General features: G+C 32.9%; 1 protein-coding gene across 1 annotated transcript; it reads left to right on the top strand.

Moving 5' to 3' along the window:
* The first annotated feature begins 3,330 nt into the window (after positions 1 to 3,330).
* fng (fringe) lies at positions 3,331 to 24,965 on the top strand. Its single transcript, XM_053769464.2, is given in 9 exon segments — positions 3,331 to 3,475; positions 3,477 to 3,782; positions 10,267 to 10,315; positions 11,077 to 11,179; positions 19,078 to 19,225; positions 19,781 to 19,866; positions 20,569 to 20,639; positions 22,275 to 22,452; positions 23,006 to 24,965. Coding segments are annotated over 9 exon segments (1,038 nt in total). The 5' UTR covers positions 3,331 to 3,433; the 3' UTR covers positions 23,061 to 24,965.
* Positions 24,966 to 25,855: the final 890 nt, after the last annotated feature.

The raw sequence follows: 25,855 nt of genomic DNA, 5'->3' as shown, positions 1-25,855 counted from the left end.
TGTTCATGTACAAAACAGAATTTAAGCAAATACGACATAAAAGTTACTCTTCTTCATATTCGTATTCCTCATGGCTGAGGGTCGTGGTTATTACGTGGAATGAAACACACACAATAACTTTCTTGGTATTATTAATGGAGTGGTTTACCATTGCCTTCTCCATTTCACATACTAGTTAATAACAATCGACCAGTGTGCAGGTTTCCTCACGATGTTTTCCTTCATCGGAAGTAACAATGACAACTAACTATACATGAATCAGATTGGTATACAAACTCAGTCCCAGGTTCGAATCCTACTCGTGCCAGTAGGATTCGAACCTGGGACCTTTCGATCCACAGGCGAGCGTCTTAACCATTACACCACCACCGCTTCTACAAGAACAACAACTATGCAAAATAAAATAAAAAATAGAATAAAAGTTACTACTCATCAATAAATTCTACGATTATAGATTTTTCCTATAAAGAAAATAGTAATACCTAGTGATTACAGTTCCCACGGTATTGGCGTGTGCGATAGTCATTACGGGGCTTCCTCAATTAGCCGATACGGTTTAGCTTTTTCGCTACTAACTCTCGATTTAATAATCGAGAGTTAGTAGCCTACCAAATCTTCACAGTGGCTTGGTTGGTACATTATTCATTCATATTCATTGTAAAACAATACTGCGAACAATCTAACCAAAGAAATGCTGGCTTAATGTTGGCCGGGGTGATGTGCTTGATAAAGGCCCGATAGGAACCAGGAACGCATCTGATCTATACAGAGATTAACATGCAACAACTTGTATAGATGTAGTTCTACTGTTCATACATTACAGTTTTAAAGAAAATTCTGCATTATTTGTTGTTTGCTAATGGTTTCAATTGAAATGATTTTATTAAGTCTACTTTCGCTATTTATTTTTGAAATGCTACATTTCATATAGGTAAAATATTATGATCAGTTGTACAACTCGACGTAGAGTACCTCCGTACGGATCAATAATGAATGCAATGCATAACAATCAGTAAGAAAGATAAAAAAATGAGAATGTGAAGGCACAGCCAATCCGATATATTTTATTCATTCAAAAGGCTTGAGAAACTCATATATTTGTAAGTATTCTGTTAAGTGAAAAAGTAATTTGTAGCACTACTGTGATGACTCAGTATAATATTTATCCCACTTCTGATTGCAATTTTAAGCAGTTTTAATTATATGACAAGCTTATATCTAAAATGTTTACTTCAATAAACCTCGTTAAATTACTCTGAATGAATTACTTCCTCAGTTAAAACTGATATGATCCAGTTTGACTTGCAACTAATTATAGTTACAACTGCACCGCCCACTTGAAACCGTAAGTAATGGTGTTGCAACCTGGATAGAACGCGAACAAAACCTGATTGTAACATTAGAGATAACATATCTTGAATAGATTATTGATGTAAATTTAGCAAAAATCAGCATTGAAGACTCATCTACCGTACAAGTTTTATCTTAACTTACACAAACAATTGAAATTCAAGTTCATGAATCAATCTTCCATCGACATATATATTATTCTTGATCTTATCATTAATAGAGACTTCTCTTGGTAGGTCATATAAAAGCTATTCTCCTTATCCATTCGTAAGGAAGACTTGAACAATAATAGAGACATTAAAATGTCTGATGATCATTTACCTATTATCTGTATAATTAATTGATAAATTAGTTCGAATAATACAAATACTGAAGATAGCTTTGTACTGTATATTGAGTTTGTTTCAGTAAATGATCATTTTCTATCAAATGTATCAAAGTAATATGAAACGAGTATGTATAATTTGTTTCTTATTACTATACTTATACGAATGTTTATTATACAAATTCAAACATCTCCAATTTTAATTTATTGAGTATTAGTATTCGAATATACTTTGAACATTTTGATATTTTCTAATGCGTGGGTTTGTTCATCAGGTCCTACAGTTTCCTACAGGTCCTTCTTATTGATGGAACTAGTTGAGACTTAATTAACATAAATAAACTCGTTAGTTAGCTAGTATTGATATATCAATCCAATTTAATTGAAAATCAAAGAACAAAGTCTTGAGAGAATTATTAAGAGCTTGGCTCTTTTAACAGGGTCTATAATTTCAGCTTCAATTTCATTTTCCATTATTAAAAGAACTTTAATAATTGTTCACTCAACTTGACAATCAAATTTGACCTCATCTGCTAATAATTGCGAAGTGAAATCGAAGTATATAAATTAAATGGCGTCAAATGTGAACAAATTAAAGATTTGTTCCGCGTTTCATTTTGTATCTTTCACTTATATGCTTTTGAGTTTCACTTTATTATCTCAGCTGGCAAGCAATTTCATCTATTATTATCTAATTGCGCTGACATGCTTATATTATTGCTAGACAAGTCGAATGAAACGATTGGAATATGCAAACCAAAATTTTTTATAACCGTTAGATACCAACCAAATCCGACATCAAAGTTAATTAATGTATAAACCTAGATAGCAAGTAATAATAATGACAAGAACATTATTATCTAGTTCCATTCTATCGACATTTTTTGCAACAATAACCCATTGCACTTTGATACAAAGGTGCTTCTCATCCAGAACAACAAAATGCTGTAATTGCAAAGGGAAAGTGCTCTCCAGCAGATGTAACTAAAGATCGTTGTCCAATTTAAGTGGAATTTAATGCAACAATGACTGGTTTTTAATTTCATTACCACCCACCAGCTTGTGGTCTTCCGCCCGGCCTACCGTGACAAAGGTGTATTGTTGGCCAATGGAACCAAATTAGGAAGATGACTCATGGATTCCGTGAATCTCAGGATGTCACGTTATTTATACTAATTAGGCTTAATCTTCCATGAACTTGAAAAGTTTTCGTTTAGGTGATAGGTAGATAGGTACCTAATGGGATTTTTATAAGCTTTCTCTTGATGAACAAATCTCCACTATTGATGACATAGGTATTTTATTTTTGAAACCTTCATGGAAATAATTAACCAAATGCATCATCATCCAAAACGCTTCTAAAAACCAAGTTCATTTAAAGTTCAAATGAATTATGTAAAGGAATCATCAACATTCGACGAAATGTTTGTTTACAATTTTATCAAAATTGGGCAAGGTTGATTATTCCATGGATGTTGGAAACAATTATATGAGCCATTGACATGGAGCAGTGCTGCCGGCGGCGGTGCAGGCGGCAGCCAGGCGCGCGCGCAGGTAGGGCCTGAGTGAGGGACATAGAAACATCGGACCTCTAGCTCCCACCACGTGGTGGGGGCGCGGCAATGCGGGCGTATGTTGAATCTGTGCTACATTTTTATTTAGTTTGTAACCGTTCTCTGTCGCTGGAGCAGTGTTCTACGAAGTACGCTCGACTCCGCGCGGTTTATCAATAGTGTTTTGATAACAAAAGTCCAATAGATGAGTGATAAGGTGGTTAAACTTTCTCAAGCTAATCGGTGCTTCGGCGCCACCCGGCTGTGGCATGGGAGGGCGAAGAATGATTAAGGCGGCAATCGTGCTGATAGCACTTGGGTATTGCAGTCTCTTAGTATATCAGGGAGGAGTGAGTTTCAACTTCCAAGAAAGACCAGTGCAAGTTGCGGACATATCTATTGAGCCTGTAACTAAAACAAGTATTCTTGACAGTGGACAAAGTAAAAACATTACATTAGATGACATTTTTATTAGTGTTAAAACAACAAAAAATTACGAGGATACTAGACTGCCGATTATCTTAAAGACATGGTTCCAATTGGCAAAAGAACAAGTAAGTACTAAGTTTAGATTTTCAATTATTTCAAATATAACAAAAAACAGGGCAACATTTTTTTTCATAATCAGTCCAATTACGACAAGAAAGTAGACAGAAAAAGAAGAAGAATTTAATATAAATGATTGTGATGCGTGCACACACCCAGTACCTAAGTTGTACGTGTTATTTTCGTGTGTGTGTGTGTGTTTCACAAAGAAGATTCTTCTGTTCTAACAACTAAAACAAAATCTAAAATCTCGGTCTAAATTAATTGATAAAATTACTTCAAAAGCTAATTATAATGAGTATCATAATGATGTTTTCTCAGTAAGGTTGTGGCTAATTGAGAGATACGATATTGCTTCGTTCGATCCTTCCTAATACGTAATAAATTCTAAATTAGCTTACATAAGTGTTACTTCATTATAATAAGATTCTGCTATATAATTTGCTAGAGCAGATTATGAACTAAATTTTAGATAGTTACAACTTTAACCTCGAAAAAGGACTTTAATTTGAGGATTAAGATTTTAAATTAAACCATTGTAATTTTGCTAAGTTATTTTGTGTTAACCCAAAAAATTAATAAGTGACTTGAACCGAGCCAAACAAATTTACAAATACTTCATGCAATTAATAATGTAAGAAGTCATATTACATTGCCAGAACGGTCAATATCATTGATGTTACCTAAGAATGTATCATTTCCATGTAAAGCTAGTATGTAATGGAAATCAATCATTGAAGGGTAACCAAGCAAATATGTTTATATTATTATTAGCCTTAATGAAGAGCTTTCCCAGACACAATAATCTATTATCACTATATTTTAAAGTTTATTACCTTTCTTGTGTAGCTATTTAACTAAAAACAATGCCAATAAAACCTGGAAGCAATAAAATGCTACCCGCAGTGTTAGATTCTAAAACCAGAGTGATAAATGCACCAGAAAATGGTCGCAGCGGGAGCCTTGTGGATTTTAAGGTCAATATCGTTATTAACTTCGACATCACTTAGATAACATCTCAATACGATCGTTGCAGATTCATTAATAAATCAAATTACGAATTTAAGTTATTATTAACAATATCATTAGGAACAAGTACTCTTTTTTTTATACTTCTCAATGGATAAGTCGAATGATAATTTTAAAAAATCTTATTGAATCTGAATCAATTTGAAAGTAAACCTCTATGTGTGCGATCAATTCGTCCAAGACTGCAAATTTCGCTAAATTGTATTTTATTCTGCTATACTTTACAAATTCCAGTATTCTCTCAATGCACTATCATTCACGTAAACTGCCAATTCAGTACACTATACAAGAGTAAACAATAGAGAACGGACCGAGGCCAGTCGTGCGGCGGCCATTTGACTCGTTTCCTGAATCTGGAGCGTGCATAATCAACCGTTAATCCGGCTCGAACGGCTCGAAGGACTAACTTGCGCACGCGCAGGGAACAACGCAACCCTAGAGCTAATAAAAATAAAGTCAGCGCGACGCGTGAGAAATAAAATTGTGAATTCAAAAGGTAGCAATGCAATTAAGAAGAAAACATATAAGTGATATTATTACTTTTTTGAATATTACATATGTAGATTCATAAAAGAGGAACAAAAATTTAATACAAATGTTTTTTTACTATTCACAGAAGTATTTCATGTAGCATAATGTCAACTACCAATCTAACAATCTCGACATCTATAAAAACCTACCTATATTTTTCAAATTTCGCCATACACGGGAGGTGTATGGCGAAATACTTCATTATGTAGTAAAACATAATAATAATAGAATACTTCATTATGTAGTAAAACATAATAATAATCCTTTATTGATGTTATATTGAGCTAAATTTTATATCGTATTTTATTTTGTGGCTTCACTTATATCCCACTCGGTTTTATTTCTCATTCTCGAATAGCTTCGACTATCGAGCGAGACATTGCGCTCGCGCGTGGCCGCCGTGCGCGCGCGCCGGTCACGTGACCTGCCCGTGTTCCTTTTAGCCCTTTTGTTCATTTATCCATCAATTTTGATTTATGCTGTTGCATTTTATACGTGATTTACTTTATCCCCTTTTGTTCTTTTTTTTAAGTAGTTACTATAATTTTCGTTGTGTTGTGGATGCTCCGTAAATTGAATGTATTATTTTTGTATTAGTTTAGTTACTGTTTGATCAATGAGTAATGTCCAGTTAAGTATATTGAATCCACTGATATTTCCATTAGCATTTTTAATTCGTAGTATAGCATCATAGTAACTAAAAAATTAAATTATATGTCCATTACAAGATTTTATTTCAAACAGACTGCTCATCGTGCTTTTTTTACTAAGAGACAGACACCAGCAATCAAGATTTTTCATTACCATAGAACTCAATTATCATTACCTTAAGTTGGTTATTTATATAGCCATAGAAAATAATACTTCTACTTACACAACCTTTTACTAAATTCATGCTATAAATATTTCACCTTTCATAACCATCGTTATGTTGACATATCACACCAAATCTATGTGTAAAATGAAGATAATACTTCGGTATCCGCTGACCGATTGCGTGTGGCATTGTACTCAAAGCTGTATTTACACAGCTTATATCTGGATATCAAGTTTCGTGTAGCCTTATCAACCTTTCGAAATGTTTATATGACATCAATTCTTAGAAGCCAACGGATTTTGTCAACGGCAAGATGAAATCGTGTCTTGTGTCTTGATAAATTGTATGGCTTGTGTCATGTTACTAAAACAATAGTAACATTGCAACTATTATAGGCTTTGTCTTGAGTAAGCACTTTTTATTTATAAGCAAATAGAATTTTGCCAAGTCTCACCCTTAAATCAGTACATGAAACTATTGAAATATCAGCTCAAGAATATTATGTAATTATTAGTAAATTTTCTGATAAACTGTCCAGTTCATTAAAGATTATATTAAGATTATTAGATGAGGGTAATCACGTGAACAAAAACAAGAAAGAGACTTTGCTTTATATTAATAGCTTTTGGGATAAACTTATAAATAAATAAATATATAAAGCCAAAACTTTAAGCCAAAACTGCTTTTAATAGTAACTCTTATTGACACATTATACGATATCAACTTATCGTTAGTAAAACAGACACACAGCTTTGTCACAAAGGTGCTAGTGTACTCCCAAATTCCTATTCTATTTTCTGGACAGAACTGAACAGTTTCCAAATTAGATAGAGCAAGATTTATCGCGCACGTTAGCCAAACACGGCACAAGCAAACCAGGGTGTGTAATGCTGTTTACCGAGCCCGACCTACTTCCATACAAACAAACACGATTGATGTAGTAACAAGGAAGTGACAAAGATAAAAATTCGTTATTTTTTAAAACCTTTATTAGCTTCACAGGCAATGTAAGACGGGAACTTAATTGGCCATACGTTATTTAATTATAATTTATATCTCTTAGCAGATAAGTTATTTTATTGGACAAAAAATCATAGATCAAACCGCATATCGTAAGATAAAACTATTCGAGATCGGCCTAGCTATACGATCTATCATTACCTTTATAGGTCTAATAAAATGAGTGCAACCTAAGACTAGGTTTGATGTGATATTTGGTCTAATATGAGAACAAGTAGCTGTAAAAGTTAGCATATATTTATATTAATAACATTTCAAAATTACTATTAGGAAACTGTCAAGTTTAAGAAAGTATAATTTCAATTTTGGTGGCCGGATCAAATATCCTAATCAATCTGTAACAAATAGACTGTCAAAAAAGTTATATAAATAAATCAGAGCGCTGTCTCCTGTTGGCTGGTAACACTGGGTATTTATCAACCAATCTTGTCCATTCTATTAGGTATTGCCATTGCAAAAAAATATAGTGTCTTCACTTTCTTGACAGTTTGTATTTGAGTAATTTTTCTAGTTGTCTTGTTCAAATTTGTTTGTCTTACTTAATTTTGTGTTAAAAGCTCTCACAAAAAATATGGTTAAAATGCTGGCTGGCTTTTTGGATGTCTAGCAAACAGTGCACTTTCAAAGCATAATCTAAATAACCGTAAGCCGCCGCACTATAACGACCGCCATACGCCGGAGTGCGGGTTCGATTACCGCCGCCTTTTATGATGTTGCAGGATGCCGTTTATTAGCCAACACGGTTTTACATTTAAACGATAAGGGGTAAAAGCTTTGAGTTGTTAAATTTCTTTGTTTTGGAGTTTGGGGAATAATTATAATTTTAATACAGTTTAGGTTTATTTATATTTATTAATCCATCCGTTTTGTAATAGCTTCCTCTTATATTTCTACCGTCGGACATTAAAAAGATTATAATTTATTTTGTTCTTAAAATCAAAAAATAAACCTTCAAAAGCATTTCAAAACTATCACTGCTAAGAAGAAATGCCGATAGCAACATTGTTGGTCTCTATCGGATCAGTAATATTTTTTAATCTGACCAGTTCCCCGGTGTTTAGATAAAGTATATTATAAGTACCTACTAAAAAATGTAGGTACCCTTGAAACATTGTAAGCAAATTTTCGTTCACATTTTTATCATTTGATTAAATACTCAAGATAAACCAGGAATTGTATCAAAAAGACTACAATTTTGTAACACAGTATATCCTATCTTGTTAATCTGTATCTCTGTGATCACTCAAGTCAGGTATCACATCGGGTGTTCTGTCAATAGTCACAAGATTGCAACTCCGCCCTCAATGCTAATACTGATTCTACATTGAGTTTATTTGCAAAGAACAAGTTTATCCATGAAATATATGCAAGTAGCTCGCATCTTAGGCAAAGTATTTCGCAAGCTAGGCAAAGTATTTCCTTTATTCCAAAATCGTATAGAGAAGTAAGTAAAAAAGTAAGTAAGGAAGTAGTAAAAACCTTTATTTTGACAAAGCTTAGCTTTATTCACCCTTCTACTAGGACATTACAAGAAATATATTTCAGTTCTTAAAAACTATAGAGAGCCTTTATATAAAATGATTATGTTGTTTTTGTTTCATTGTTAACGCTTCACATCAAATAGTATTTCATATGTTCTATATTTTTCATGTAATTATATTACTGAATATATGTCCATGCTAAATTATAAACTATAAATGATTTCAATATCAACTAGTCTGAAGAAACTTAACTCTGAAGAGACTTAACCAGAAGAAACACAATGGCAGATGCTCTAAGTTTTCAAGAAGTTGCACTCGCACGGCCTAAGGTTTTGAGTAAAGTCAGTTCTATGAATTATACTTCTTTGTGTTGATATTAACAGATTTCCCGAGTCGTGTAGGCGTTGTTTTCATAAATAAAACGTTAATAGTACAACATTGGATTATGTTTAGCAGTCTATCAATTTGTTAATGTGATAATTTATATTCATTTAAAGTAAATGCTGAATATATCAAGAGATAGTTGTCTACATCTTCTCCGGCCATTAAAATTGTATATGAAATATAAGTTATAAGTTGAGTTAATGTTGCCTATTTATCTTTAATTTCTATGAAAAAACATACCTATTCGAAATTTTCTTAGTTTACACGAAGTTTATACATGAACAAAAATAGAAAAATTACAACATTAACGAAAATATTAAGCTTAAATTGTCGTACATTTTTCTTTCAAATATTCCGAATTGATAGGTACTTTGTTTGACAATTAACGATAAATGTTTCCTCGAATGGTAAGGAGTATTAGTTGTATACTTGTAAAGAAGATAAAAGTTTTCGTTTAGTCCAAAATATATATCGACTGAACAAACACACACCATGACTGAGAATTTAGTGGAGGTTCTATTAAATTTTAATATTGTCTTTTTATATTGCTAATTTGGTTTGTAAATAATCAAAGTGCGTAGGGTACACTTTGCCTTCTGGCAAGTTGCAACGACAAATTGAAAGGAACAGTTTGAAAGGGATGCAAGAATATAAAATGGAATAAATACATGTTAAATGCTCCTCTGTCCCTTTCTGTTGCAGCGACAGAATACAACATGTGTAGATGATTTTGTTTGTTACTTCTTCACGCTTTATCTACTCAACCAATATTCTTTAAATTTTGCATACTTATAGTTTGAAGTATGAAGAAAGACATAGGGTACCGTTCATCCCGGGAAAATAACTGTTCCCTTGGGAAATTTAAGCAGGCGAAGCAGCGGTCAAATAGCTTGTAATTTTATAATTAGCTAAAGTTTCGTTGACGTTCTCTCGAGTCAACGTTTGATTCGTTGATTGGAGGATTGGACACAGGAGACGATAGCATAGTTTTTAATTTTCTTAAAAATTATTCGATCGTGATTCGAATAAAATGTTTAAACTTTTACCAGATAGCAGAATTTTATCGTGCAGATGAATTGATACAAGAACGATGACTTATTTACTGAGTAAATATTAAAGTGCCCGCCCAAACTCATTCACTTTCATGGCAATATTTTTGAAATAACGCCAACTTGGCGGTCGTAAAATAGCGGTCGATGGTTTTATTGAATTCTATTTGTTTTGTTCCAGACTTGGTTCTTCACGGACACAAACAATCCCTTACACCAAAATCAAACAAGTAAGTCAACATTTTCTTTCGTGGATATTAATTTGTGTATGATTAGGTCAGGTTATATGTACGATATGTACTTAATATTAGTATAAAGATGAACATCTTTTCATCTTTCACGGTATTTATATGTGTATGTATTCAAAGTGCATCACGTACGTGCATCACGTTACATATTTCCAGCTAGTTATTAGGCACTTGATCTTGCCATTTCTCTCACATTTCTCTGTCGCGAAAAAGTTCAGGACCACTCTTTATTCTCCCATTGATGTCATAGGTACGGGGTGACTAAGTGACTTATAGTTTTAAATAAAGATAAATAAATATACACAAATCAATTAAATAAACACAAATCACGCAGATTGAGCAATTCTCAAAGTAAGTTCAAGACTTGTGTTATGGAATACTAACTCAACGACACTATAGTTTATAACAAATACATATCATCCAAGACCGATCCAGGGCCGATCAGAAAAAGATCATTTTCCATCATGTCCCGACCGGGGATCGAATCCGGGACCTCTCGGTTCAGAGGCAAGCACTTTACCACTGCGCCACCGAAGTCGTCGTAGTCTTGGCAGCTGAGTGGCAATAATAACATTTCCAAAGAGAGTTGCCGTCAGGCGCTACACAGAAATCACAGTCGAATCTTTATTTTTTACATCAGTCTTCGCAAAGTCATGGCCCTGTGTCCCACGGGAACACGAAAGTATGAAAGAAATCTCTGTTGAGACAAAAGGTATTATACTTAATGGATTTTTCTATTTCAGATGGACACATGGTGGACACAAAGTGCCCAGCGTCCCATCAGAGCAGCCACCTCTGCTGCAAGATGTCGGTCGAATACGACTACTTTTTGGAAAGTGGGAAAAAGTAAGTAATCAATAATTCTTTGTATTTTCATTTATTACAACATTGGCTTATAGATTCGCTCAGTTTATTTTTTAAAGGATGACATTTTAAGTCTATTTCGTCTATGTTACACCTTAATATCAAATTAAATAGAGACGAACAGTACTCATATTCTCTTTCTTAAACAATGAAATTTGAAATGGTTCTGAATATACTAAATTACCACATACTGGTTAATAAATTGGAGATTCTAACAAACACAAAAAACGAAACAATAGCATCTGTATACAATTATCTAAAACATATAAACATTGAATGCATTAAAAATATTTTGTTAAAAATATCTACCTACATATTTGTTTACATTATTAAAACGAATAACTTTGTTTTCATTATTTTTTGACCATTAATAATCACAGACGGAAGACTAAAAAAATGGACAATGAACTTACGAATACGAAGTATGCTAAACAGCAAATCTGCCGTAACATAATTTATCTCCTTTTTTTACGTTTAGATGTTGACACATGATTAGTGTAGTTAAGTTTGGAAGGTATCTTGATTTAAGATAAGAAGACACTGAACTTTAAAAGTAATTGTAAGCAAAGCATATAATTTTTATTTTATGAAACGTGATTTTTTATAATTAATAAGGTTTGTTTGGAACATTTTATAACAAACGGATGGGACAGGATAAATTTAAAGCTTGTATTAAGATTCCATTATTTAACACGGGACAATATCACATTCCTATTGTATTAAGTGATGTCCATTGATTTCGCAACGCTATTTAAGGCGCAGGCTACCATTTGCAGCAGGAAACCAAAACAAGGTGTCATTATCATCACAATACAGTACTTGTTACAACACGTGTCCGTCAGTTTATAAATGCATTGGGTTACCAGTTTATATCTACTTGGCATAGAAATAACACTTCTAGAAGATATTACATTAAGTTTGATATATCTACTTGTGGTAGTACTAATGTAGCATTTGATTTATTTGTCTGTATTTGTTTACACAAATTTTCAAAATATGCTTAGTTTAAATACCTCAAAAATTATAATGAATATATCAATCAAAGTTTGATATATCTACTTATGGTAGTACTAATGTAGCATTTGACTTATTTGTCTGTATTTGTTTACACAAATTTTCAAAATATGCTTAGTTTAAATACCTCGAAAATTACTGAAAAAGAAGTAACATAAACTAAAAAATCAATTGACTGGCATAATCCTTTAGGATGTTGTCCACGATCTTCTAAAATAGAACACCATTTTATCCTTACTGACTGACCGAATCGAAAAAGATTATTTATTTTTACGGTATGTAAGTTAAAGGAAGGAATAAAAATGATTTGAACATTGTCACTATTTTATTCTTTTGGTAAAGTAGATTAAACAGTTGTTTCTAATAAAAAAAGTAAAAAAACAAATACAAGGGGTTTCTGTCAACTCGGTTAACCTGATATTTGACATGGCATGCGTGACTACAATTCTTGATAAGACAATGATGCTTGGACTGAATATTAAGAAGCCTGTACATAACTACAGAACAATTTTCAGTTTTGCGAGGCGGAAATTTTATACTCTTGCTAGCAGTGGAGGTTTGAGACGTCGTATATCTTACTGGATGACTGTTTCATTTAAATATCTTACTATACATACCTAAATATAAAAGGTGGACTAAAAGCCTAGCACCAGTCCAGTAGAGTGATGTAGATAAAGTATAAGGAAGTGCAAAAAGTTATATGAGCTAAAAACAAGAATAGTTATACTCGATATATGTCACTGAGTTGGGAGTTACCTTTAATTACGCGACTTGATTGAATTTAACACTAGAGTTTCTATAGGTAAATATAATATCACACATTATAAGAAAGAATTGTGAAAGGCAATCTGAATCACCACTCCCAAATGTATATGATAATTCTACTTAGTGTAGATTCATGATATAATTACAAGCGATTAAGACCCCGGCATCCATCACGGTACAAATGCTTTGATTTGATTGCGTTATAATTGCGCTACGTGTCACTTTGATGGACTGGTAACGAGAGATATATTATGCTGTGAAATATTCTGTAATGTGTTGAATTTAAGACTGATCTAATACACAGAGGATATGAATAAGTTAGTCGTATCCACAACACATGAACTACTGTGAAGTAGTTCATTTCTGGTTCAAAAATGTTCAGGAATCGAGCTGTTTTTACATACTTTACAGACGTTAACTGAATTATTGACTAATCGTTTAAACCCCGTAAAACATTATGTATTTATACTATGTATAATTCCATTTCCAGTTTAATATAATAGCTAAGGTGCCACAGGTTGGCAATTATAATTATCATTGAATTTGCAACAAATCAGATAATATTTTAAAATATTATATTCAAAAAGAAATATGGCCTACTAATAAGTGTCTGATGAATTACAACTGTTATTAATTTTATCGAATACAATTAGAAAGCATATTTTATTACTGTTCATAATACTAATAAATATACTCATTAAACAAACGTAAATACATAGGCAATGGTAATCATATACTCAAAATATGATCATGTATTTACATAGGAATTAATGCTTAAAAAATATTTGTTTTCTTTCCAACAGCCGTGATAGTGAGAGCTCAAGGCTCTGTTTATAATAAAAACAAGACCCTCTTAACTTCTGTTTTTAGAAGCTTGTCTGAATAAATATGACCAGGGTTTGTTTGATTGCCTCTCGTTAGCCGTTTTTTTCGGTTCTCAACAGCATAAAATAAATAAATTTATCTTAATAATTATAATTTTCGGTGTCGCTGTCGTTGTAAGCTATTTGGTATTTTTAATCGTTTTCAAATAATTATTATACTGTGATATGACATTGTGATATTTATTAATTCTTCTGAAAATATGGCTTTTTTTATAATATTAATATGGTCCATACATAATCATCCCAAGAGAAAATTAAATTGGTCGGACATTTTAGCTTTTGTTACTACATTAACTTTGACAGCCTTATTTTTTGTCTGTGGTTGCCTGTCGTTTAAGTACACAACAACGTTAATGGTTTTTGAAGAGCAACTCCAATATTATGCCGAGTTTCACAACCAGGTTTACACAAACGCCCAATGTTTTTGCTTATCCTTTTTCTCTCACCCACTCGATTTTTAGGTTTTAAATTACAGGAATCTTCTCTGTGCGTCCATTTTAACGAACTTCAATAGGTTTGTGTAATTGCATTTTTTCTACTGAGATAGATTGATCTAAAGCAGCAGTCTAATATGAACTTCGGTAAATGATGATCTCGTGTTTAATATAGGTGACTTTTTTCACTGATTTGTAATCTATGTTAATAATCTTGTACATAGATTAATTTAGATAACTTTTTTAGCTGGTCTAAATTTTACTAGCGCATAACTTGAGAATTACTTCGGCTGATTTTCTTTGCCTATTGAAGGCTGAAGACTTTTTATTAATACCCACGGTCACAAATGTCCTGCAACTAAAACTAATACGTTAATATCAGATCTAGTTTGTTTCCACTGGGCCTCCATAATTCGACCTCATTCCCACTGTACTTCAATTTAACTTCCCATAAAAAATCAAACTTAGTACAAACATTTTAGTTAGGTCAAACGGGCCCTGGAAATGAGGTCCAATTTTTCTACATGGGATGAATCTTGAAGGTCCAATGGGTACTATTCCTAACATCGAATAGTTAATCCGTTTTCAGATCAAACCTGCAATCAACATTGTCAAGTTTCAACATGGAGCTCTATACAGCGGCAATAGCCGCCAATTTTCAATGAATTAATTTGGATAGGTTATGTGCTATAAAATGTACCACTCCATTAATATTTAATGAATTGTCAATTCATTCGATACTCGGTCCTCGTGTTAAATGTAATTACTTCTACCCTTTGTGTCCGATAATGAAACATAATAGTGTAGCTGTATCTATTTTAAAAGCTAGTAATTGATTTAATTGAAATGATAAATAATAATAATAAATAAATAAATATGGACAAATCACACAGATTGAGCTAGCCCCAAAGTAAGTTCTAGACTTGTGTTATGGGATTCTAACTCAACGATACTATACTTTATAACAAATACTAGACAGATAAACATCCAAGACCCGGGCCAATCAGAAAAAGATCATTTATCATCATGACCCGACCGGGGATCGAACCCGGAACCTCTCGGTTCAGAGGCAAGCACTTTACCACTGCGCCACCGAGGTCGTCAATGATATATCGTAATATGAGCTGTATCGTAATAGAAATGTAGTTTGAAAATATAATATTCCATTATATATCTTACATAGTTGTTGCGTAGTTTGTCATTGTATTCAATATATGTTAAGTTATAGTTCATCTTTTTCTTAGCATTGTAATGTGACCACAACCTAGACATGTTTTGCGTTTTATAAATTTCTGTCAAATTTTTTTCAAATACTTTCTTGAAGACATAACATGACTAGATGGTTCTCCAATAAGTTTATAATGTTATTTTTTGCATACCACAGCCTACACATTTTTCCTTTATAATTCCATAAATCTCTATCAAAAATCTTCAAATGATTCAATATCTTGAAAGCGTAACACAGGAGGCGACAGTTTGAAATGTAGGTAACATGCTAGTATAATATTATGATAAACGTTCGAACGGCTGTTTCATTCAACATTAATAAAAAATGCACGAAGTGTTTAATAAACGATCATTCGGTTATATTATGTGTTTGACCCCATAATCTCTGGTAGGTACTCCGAGGGGTCAATAGGTTCATTTATTTTCAAAATGCAGTCTTATTTACATCTTGCCAGATGTCAAAGTTTATTATGTTTAATATTATGAATTTGATTATCACGAATTGATGTAAACAGTTGAATATCATAGTGAGAAAGGTAATTTATTTTTATAGACAGCCTCCGTATAGTGGGTCACTATTACACACGCCACTTAGAGGACCTGGGTTGACTCCCAGTGAAGGCAAGTATTAATTGTACATACATATTTTCACAGATATTTCTTTCTTCTTGTTTCTTTTTTGTATCCATCAAACCCCACGATAGCTACAAGGTTACCCTGTTATCCATAAAAATGTTAAAGCATATTTTAAGCTATAGTACGTTTTGTCTCGTTCTGTCAATGCCAAATATCGTAAAGTGCAATAGTGATAAAACATATTACCTAGTAAGTTTAACTCTTTTATAAATAACAGAGTTAGTGTTTTGTTTTTAAATCCGCGAGATGGACTCTCAAAGTACAGAAAGTTGCAGACTAAATGAAATCAGATGATGGTTTTTATATAAAGGGAATACATAGAACAATGGAGAACGTAAAACATTTAAAGTCATTGAAAACCACAACTTGGCCGATTCGTTATTGTATTTTCACATTTTAAAAGTAAATTTTGAAAACTATTAGGTGGTGATAGTAGAAGATAAAAACCACGCAATAAGTATGACGCAACTGTTAAATTTATAAGATTTAAGACTACAAAAAGTAATTCCTCGCTGTTTTCAGGGTGTTAATAAGCTATAATATAGGATGACTTAGTAAATTTCTTTCAAATTGTGTTCTTATAATAGCGTGACCAAACGCATCTAATTTAATTACAAAATTTCACAGCCGACGCCGCAACGTGACCATTCCTAATAAATTATTAGACGAACATGTTTTTAATTTAATTCTCAGTAATGTATTTTAAATTAAATGTATTGAACTGTTTATTACGTCGATATATCAATTGATAGACATACGAAAATAACGTTGATCAGTAGACAGACATGTTCTCTAAAAATATTTGCATAAACTTTGTATTTTAAGTTTTAAATAGTTGCTGTTATTGAAGATAGCCCACTACAGAGACAATTTATCTTTAATTATAGACTTCTTCTGATGAAGGAACACTTGAGGAAACCTGCACATTGGTTGATTATTATTAACTTGTATGTGAAATGGAGAAGGCAATGTCAAACTACTCCATTAATAATGCCAAGACAGTTGTTGTGTGTATTTCATTCCACGTAATGACCACGACCCTCAGCCATGATGAATACGTCTATGAAGAGTGAAGAGTAGACTTCTTAAACGCTATTCTTGGCATAGATATTTCCAAAACCTACAACTTTGGGATCTTCAAGGAGAGAGAGAATAGGCACTTTTTGAGCTTGCGTATAACACCTTAGACCTCATTTCTGCTTCCCATCAGACTATATCAATGACAAACGTATTCAGATAAAAATTAACTACAGGAGCCCATACCCATATACATACAGATGTAGGACTTTAAGCTGTAATGTAACGTGACGTATTTACGATTGAGTTACGGCTCGTGGTCTGGCCACTTTGAGGGTTGTCTGGCCACTTCGAGGGTTAACTTATTGACGTTTTCCAAAAACTTTAATCCCTTTTCGGGTATTTTATTGCCTCTCGATGATATAAACTGTAGTATGCTTAACTTGTTTAATGTTTTCTTAGTTTAGACCAAAATAAAGACAAATAATCCGATGATATTGCAAAATTGTGGTTTTGCTTTGTTCTGTGAGAGCGACATTTTTGTATAAGAATTTAATTGTATACTGTTTTCAATATGTATTCACAATATTTATATTATTTTAATTTATTGAGATTAAAAATAAAAGAACCACTGATTATGATTTATTTAACCAAATATAATATTTCTGTGACCATTTTGCAATAGCAGGAAATCGATTAAATGCAGCATATTTATAACGGTTATTAATTGGACCAATTAACAACGAGCGAGGTTCCATTAAGGCAGCTGGCATTGGATATAATTTCGCAAACTCGATATGCAGAAACCTGATACAGATTATAAGTTCTCAAAGCCATTTGTCGTGCGCCGTACTACTAAGCTGTGTACATACTGTGAAACTACATATAGGGCTCACGTTGCGGTCAACCGTCAACATTACTTAGCTACCCATGTTAGAACAATGCGAATATGTGATCCCACCATAGAATAGGACCACTCCAAATCCTCTCATGAATGTCATACGAGGCAATTAAGGGACATGCTTTAACAGCTGATAGGCATCCCTAAAGAGGGTTGACGTCAGGCAGGCAGCTGGTTGTAAGAGTAGCCAAATTTTCAAATTTAATTTTTACGTGAATCGTGGACTTTGGAGTGTCACTGGAAAAATTTCATAATAACACTTCCTTTCAATTCATCGATACAAATTAGATGTTTTGGTTGAGATAGATTTTTTTTAAATAAATTATTTTTCAAAAAAAGTATATAGTCAAATACATAACAATTTATGTATTTGACTATACAACACTTGTGTATGACGATTTTTATTGATAAATAATTTATTTATATATATTATAGTCTATACGAATCTGTACTAACTAAAGATAAATATATTAAAACTTTATGAAAGCATATTCTATGTGTACACAGCTTATCGTGGCTTGCGCAAGCGCAGCTCCTGTTATTTTGCGCCGTCTGCGAAATTATACACTGGCGCTAATTGCCGCCACCCAAAGCCAGACAATCTTGCAAAATATTTTTTACGCTACAAAGTGATTGCAACGCAGCTGATAATTTTTCGATATCGACCCAAATTGTTGGGTTGACGTTAACACAATCTTCATGTATAGGTCCTCTACTCCAATCCTTTTTATACGATGTCTCTTTTCTTGGATACTATCATTATGAAATTTCTCCCTTGGAACCTGTCGGCGGCTCAATCTTATGTTTTTCGTAAGTTATGCCTTTATTCCAACCATTCTTGGATTTGGCATCGAATAGAGCGGCTTGGAAAGACTAGAGAGAAGTTTTCCCAGCAATGGTACGGACCAGGTTAAAAAAATGGCTTTATTGTTGTATACGATCGATTCACGTTTTTGTTATTTTGCTTTTCATGATTCATCAATTCTTATGGTTTGTCAACAGATGGTTCTGTCACTTCGACGACGACAACTACGTGAACGTGCCACGTCTAGTCTCGATCCTACAACAGTACAACCACCAGAACGACTGGTACCTCGGCCGGACCTCAGTCAGCAAACCAGTCAAGATTTTCAAAAAACCTACTAATAAGGTGAAAATTTAATATGCAGCTAGATACGCGACATATACCTTGATGCTTACCACAAAACTCTTAAAATATATCAATCAAGTGATTATACATATAGGGTAATAGAAACTGCTTGAGTAAAAAATTAAATAAAAATCAATTAAAATTGAAAGTTCACTTGACGTCACCTCCTGTCATGCAAACTCAAATTTTTTACATTTGGAAAGAGATTTTAAATATAGGGTTATTTTAATCGTTTTAAATGTATAGTTCCATTAATTTGTAGTCAGTTTTACTGTCACTGTTAAACCTACTCTGATTTCAAAAGTATTTGACACTGATGTAGATAAAATGAGATAGCTATATGAAGATACTCCAATCAATATGTAAAATGAATAAAATTTGAAATTTGTTCTAACATGGACAAATAAATCACAAAACTTATTAAACCCGAGACAAAACAACTGTTACTCTGCTGGTGCGGATAATCTAACCATTTGAATATAACCCGACTTAATTAAGGAGCCCGCCTCTGTGTTTATTAAGTAAAGTTTGTTGAGACCATTCAATTTGTTTCAGTTATGGTTCTCATTTTGGTTCGCAACCGGAGGCGCCGGGTTTTGCATTAGCAGAAGTTTGGCACTGAAAATGCTACCTATTGCAAGGTTCGTATACATTATCTTTACAAGCATTTACTTAGTTTCATCTGTCTTATCTGGACAGCATGGTAATCAAATCTTACATAACAAATTTCACCTACTTCCGCTGGTCTACAGAGTTGATAATCATGTCGCTTTAGTTTCCATGCCAATGCATTATTATTATAAGCTCATCCTTGATAATTCACCCAGGAATACCGGTATAATGCTCATCTTTATGCAAACCATTTACAATGCCGATACATCTGTATATTTTGAAACGTAAGCAACGGCATACATTGGGTATTTATTTATTTCACATTGCTACGATTTAATATGCTATAACGGTGGAAGCTACTGGAAAAATGTGCAGATGTTTAGACGAGCAATAAGACATAATTTCTTGTACTCGCTTCACATTAGACACAAAGGCGAAAAGATCCTACTGGGTATCTGGGTTCGTCAACAGTTGCTAAAAAAACTGATTGTTACTGGAATTAAGCCCCATCAAGGTTAGACTAATTTTTATAACGCCTTCAAAATTTTATGACACACTATCAAGGTGAAAATCAATTTCTGAAAGTGAAGCGATTAGTACATGTTTTGAATTAAGTTCTGATGAGTCCTACCGTGCAGATTATTAGCCTATTAAGACCCTATTAAGAAGATCAAGTACAACTCATTGATTAAATTGTTACAGGATGCATTTCAACGCATTTTTTGTTACAGTGGCGGCAGATTCGTGTCCGTTTGCGAGGGCACTCGGTTACCGGATGATATGTCAATAGGCTTTATAATTGGTGAGTAAAATCACATTACTTTAGAACAACATATCTACCAAATATTTTTGTTATTCATCGTTAGCTTAGCCTATTTATTATTTTCAAAAGAAAACAAAACACAGTCGCAGCGTCATGAGGCAGATGTTGCAAGCTGACTTTTTCCTTCTTTTAGATCTTTGTTTTTTAAACAACCTTGTCCGGTCTTAATTAAAAACGACGTTATAATAATCGGGGTGAGATCATTCACACAATCATAGGGTCATTTAAATTCTGCGCCCGCCAGCCACATTCTTCCACGCAGGATTTGAATGCCGTCCTCTATGCGACAGAATCCAGCTAATTTCCATACAATATTCCAGAGATTTATCTTAGAACGCAGTGTATATTACAAGACGAGCCGTTTTAATAAGTGAAGATGTTTATCATACAAATGCACAGTGTAATTTAGGTATCCGTAATCGGACTTCAGCTAGTTATTTATGCAAAAAGACATTTTGAGTCTTATTTTTACTTATTTATGAATCAGACTTTTTATTGTTCCAAGCGGTGGAATAGTGAGGTGTTATTTGAGTAAGAGCTAATTAATTCGGTGCTCTAAGAGGAATATCAAACTATTTTAAAAATTATTCGAAACAAACCGTAAAAGATAGAGCTGGTAAATTCGTTTTCCTCGTGTTTCTCTATTCCGTAAGTAATCCTGTAAACCAACGAAAGGACAAGAAATACTAGACTTGGTAGATACCATTATGAGGCCCTCAAGACCTTATCTTAGACTTATATTCATGAATACAATAATTTTGTAGTTTTTCATGCTAGTCGGCAAAGTGAGGAAAAATATGATAATAGTATAAACATTCGTAAAAATGTTGTAGTAGTTGCTAAAAATATTTATTTAAATTTTGTCATTCAGATATACTTACATTGGAATTATATGTTTTTCATGCTGCTCAGTTCTTTTGTCATTCAATTGACAGCAATACTATCGTATACAGCCACTGTGTTCATCTGTATTGTGCTGCTTCTAAAAATAGACTCATGAATGTGAGTTAACTTAATTGAGATGAATCATTTGACCAATGGATGACCACCAAGGTTAATCGACGTGTTTTAAATTTGATAAATTGATGGTAAAAACCTTATAAATGCACTCGAGTACAGTTTTTTCTTCGTAATGAGTTTGGGATAGCTGAAATAAAATATGCATACTTAGCACATTTAAAATACACACAGGCGCCATTTTGTGTTTTTATTGCAAAGTTTATTTTATTAGCATTTAGCGCCACCTATAATAGAATACAGGTTTTTCGCAAATCCCACGGGAACATTAGTATTTCAGGGATGAGAGGTACCCTATATGTCCTTCTCCATACTCTTAATTTATAAAAAAATCAGAAAGATTGGTTGATTTGAAGCGTGTAGAGGTAACAAACAACAAACAAACTTTCGCGTTTATAATATTAAAATAAAGATAAATTAATAATATTAAATTATATTATTATTAAATGAATTGATAAATTTATAATATTATATATTAAAATAGTTCGGATTAGGATTGGGCTATCTAAAAAAAAAACAAATAATTTAGGTCGTCAAAATTTTTCTTCGCATCACAAAATATTATGTGCAACATTCAAATAAGTAATTCCTTTGCAGAATACTTGATGAAGAAGACATTGACCCGCGTCCCTGAGTTCCACTCCCACTACGAACAGATGAAGCTCCTCCCTTCAGAGACCTTCAAGGAACAGATCTCATTCAGCTACTTCAATACCAAGGGCGAGTGGAATGTGGTCAACGTCCCTGGCTTCGATACCCGATACGATCCTACAAGGTAACATTAATGATGTAGTAATTACTTCTCCATAAATAGCATCCAACGCGATACAGTAATGAGAATGATTTCATATGATTAAATTTTAGTGAGCGCTTGGTGGTAATCGATATACGAATTTATTCATTCATTTTGTCAGCGTAATATTTTTCAATATTTCTGCCTACCCTAAGGGGAAACACGTATAATATTATGTACCTTACTTAGTTTAGCAGAAATACCTAACTGTATAAAATATTAAGTATGCCTTCTAAAGCTTCTTACATACTGTTATTTCTTTTCAAAATAATTTCCTACAAGAACATTGAAGTAAATATGATACTATAAATATCGACGTGTTAATCCAAGCGTACATTCTGAAACATTAGATCAAATGTAATTACTGTTACACTTCTGTCGGGAGCTAATAAAATTATCCAATTTCCTTTATCGCTAGAACCAAGAGAGAAAATCCTGGTATTTTTATACCTTTCTCCAATAAACTCTGCAGTTACAAACGACAAATTCCAAGCTAGATAAACGCCATTTTGTACGAAACTGTTCTTTGTTGCAGGTTCCTCTCGCTGCATTGTTTCCTGTTCCCCCAATTTAAGTTCTGTCCGAGATAGCGAAACCCAGGTATAATTTGTAGGAAAGTTACGGAAACTAAACGCATTTCACGAAAACAGATCGAGTTCCTAATCGCTCTTGTTGAAAGTTTTGTGAATAAAACGAGATTTTACCATACTATAGAAATTATATATGGTTTTGTGAACAAATCGTAAGGTTGTGTTAGTAACGTCTACAATATATTACAAATCGGTATTTATCGGTGTGTTGAAATCTGCTGCAGTAAATTCAACAAACCATTCGACTTACGTCAATATAGTAACGTTGGAACAAATCGATTATTTGCCATTGTTGGATCAAACATTTGTGCATATGAGTTTTCAATGAAAACTATGTAAATAATTCCACTGTCGGTTGACCACATAAGCACGCTCTCAACTCTGAATGCGCTGTTATTCAACCGCGATGCACTAAATTCTGCAACTGTTTGTGGCAACAGAGGTGCATAATACTGAAACTGAATTATTTAAGCCGTAATTTTTATCTACACTGTCTAGGATTGTATATCTATGTCAGAAAATTTGCATAGACAAATTGGGTCATACAACGTGAATTAGGCATGTATGTTTTACTAAACATACATCATGTTGAGTTTGTGTGGTGGGTCAAACCCCATTCTCCTCATGCATCGACAAGGGCGAGGAGACAATTGCCTCGGCATAGGGGACATTAAAACGACTAAAGACGATGATGAATTCATGGAAAATGTTCGTTTTTTTGGCTCATTTACATTCATCAATTTTTGTTTTATTTGAGAACTACGAACTTGCCTTGAATTTTATTATTTTTTTCATGTTTCACACTATCTATATTTTTTATACGTAATACTTATTTTAATTGAGCTACGCTGGACGTAGTACTCTCGAATAAAAGATGTAACTATCGTGATATTTAAACGTTCTTCGTTATAAATTAAATCTTAAATCTAAATAGATTTATTAATCAGCTCTCATAAACTGTAGCTCAATTTTCCTGATGTAAAAATTGAATACAAAAAGCTGATAAACTTTCCGACAATTTCCCAGAGCTAGAAAATAGACCTTAATGTTATGCCTTAATTTATCGAAAACTTTAATAATCTGGCAATAAAATTAGTGATAAAGTTGAAATGATAATTAAAATTGTGCAATAAAACTGTATATATCTCGGTCTGTGATGTGAACCACATCAAGTTGATATATCGTATCGGCGGCTGCAATCGAAAATCCATTTACAAAATCCAATATTGAGTGACTGTTTCAAAAGATGTGATATTAATGAGGATATTAATGTACAGTCGGTAGCGCATCAAGCTAATAAAACTCATTGTAAATATGCAGCCCGATCGCGTTTCATGTAGGGTGTGATGTGCAGTTGACTGCATATACGATGACGAAGAGATAATGCTAATGTTGTATAATTCATGTGTAGACAGAAAGCAATTATTAGAAAAAATATGGAAATAAAATCGTTTTTTTCTGGAAAGTTTCAGAAAATGATACATGTCTATCCGTTAAATAAAACGCACAAATATTACGAAGTTGTTAAGAGTACATTAGTAAAAAAATATTATTTATGTTTGGTCAGACTTTTTCACGGACACTAAATGAGACACAAAAGAAGTTTAACAATTATAATGTCTGGTTGACCGTTTAGTGTCCAGCAAAAGGGTTGATAGTTATATTCTTATAATGTAGCTTTCTGTCAGCACATTCTATGATTTTTTTAAAATAGTTGTATGTTACATCATATTTATCCATTAGTTTAGTTTGTATTCAAGTAAAATCTGTGATATAAGTTTTAAATTTAGAATGTATAATTATGCTATTGAGAAGTTGTATTAAAGTCAAAATCAAATGTTATGATTGTGACATTGTTTTGTAAATTAGTCTGTTTATAAAATAAACAATATTTCATTTTTACAATGTTTTGTTTCAATTTTCTTCACCTCTCTTTCTGGAAACAATTTTCTACATTTCTTCTTGAAACACAACCTACTATCAACAATAAGATTCGGATACGTCAGTCAACAGTCAAGTTTTACGTTAACTTTAACCTGTGCAGATATACTCAAAGTATTATATTTTATCTAAACAAGCGAAGCACAGGTTAAAATCGACGTCAAGGTTGACTATTACAAACCACGCAATATTTCAGTCACAAGTTTTACTTTTCAGTGTCATCGTATTACGAACTCTTCTTAGGGCGGTTTCCTGGTGACTCAGCCCAGGGTCCGTTTTCACTTACTTCATGATACACTAACACAGAGTTTTGCAACTCACAAAATATGATATTATCAAAATGTCAGCCGAGATATTTAAATTATTGCACTTAAAAGACAATATACATTTTATTTCTTAATGTAAATCTTGCATTCGTTTAAATCCATCAGAATCGGTCGCCGTTGCAATAAAACACAGACTTTATGTGGTTCCTCAACGGAATGTCAATAAGCAGAGTAACCACGCTCAAATGCACTTGCATATGGATGCAAGACTGTAGACAGTTGAATGAATAAACAGAAGGTCGTCTTCGTAGGCTTGTTGTTTTTTAGACAAGTCAAACACGATAAAAATGTCTAATGTTAAACTTTAAAATATACTACATTAAAAATATTGTACTTTATTACAATAAGTAAGTAGGTATTGTACTTTGTTCCCTTTAATTTTTTTCCAAATAAGACAAGAATCAAATAATTCACTTCTATTCTTCTATATAAAAAGCCTAAATGGCAAAATTTTCGTCTCCATGACGCAAGTCTTAAAAGTAAATAAGTAATGGAATTACTTACTTTATGAGCTAATTAAAATATCAC

The sequence above is a fragment of the Plodia interpunctella genome, chromosome 3 (assembly GCF_027563975.2).
Source record: "Plodia interpunctella isolate USDA-ARS_2022_Savannah chromosome 3, ilPloInte3.2, whole genome shotgun sequence".
Classification (NCBI taxonomy): Eukaryota; Metazoa; Arthropoda; class Insecta; order Lepidoptera; family Pyralidae; genus Plodia; species Plodia interpunctella.
Note: the sequence above shows the minus strand (reverse complement) of the source record. Positions and strands in the feature narration are given on the sequence as shown.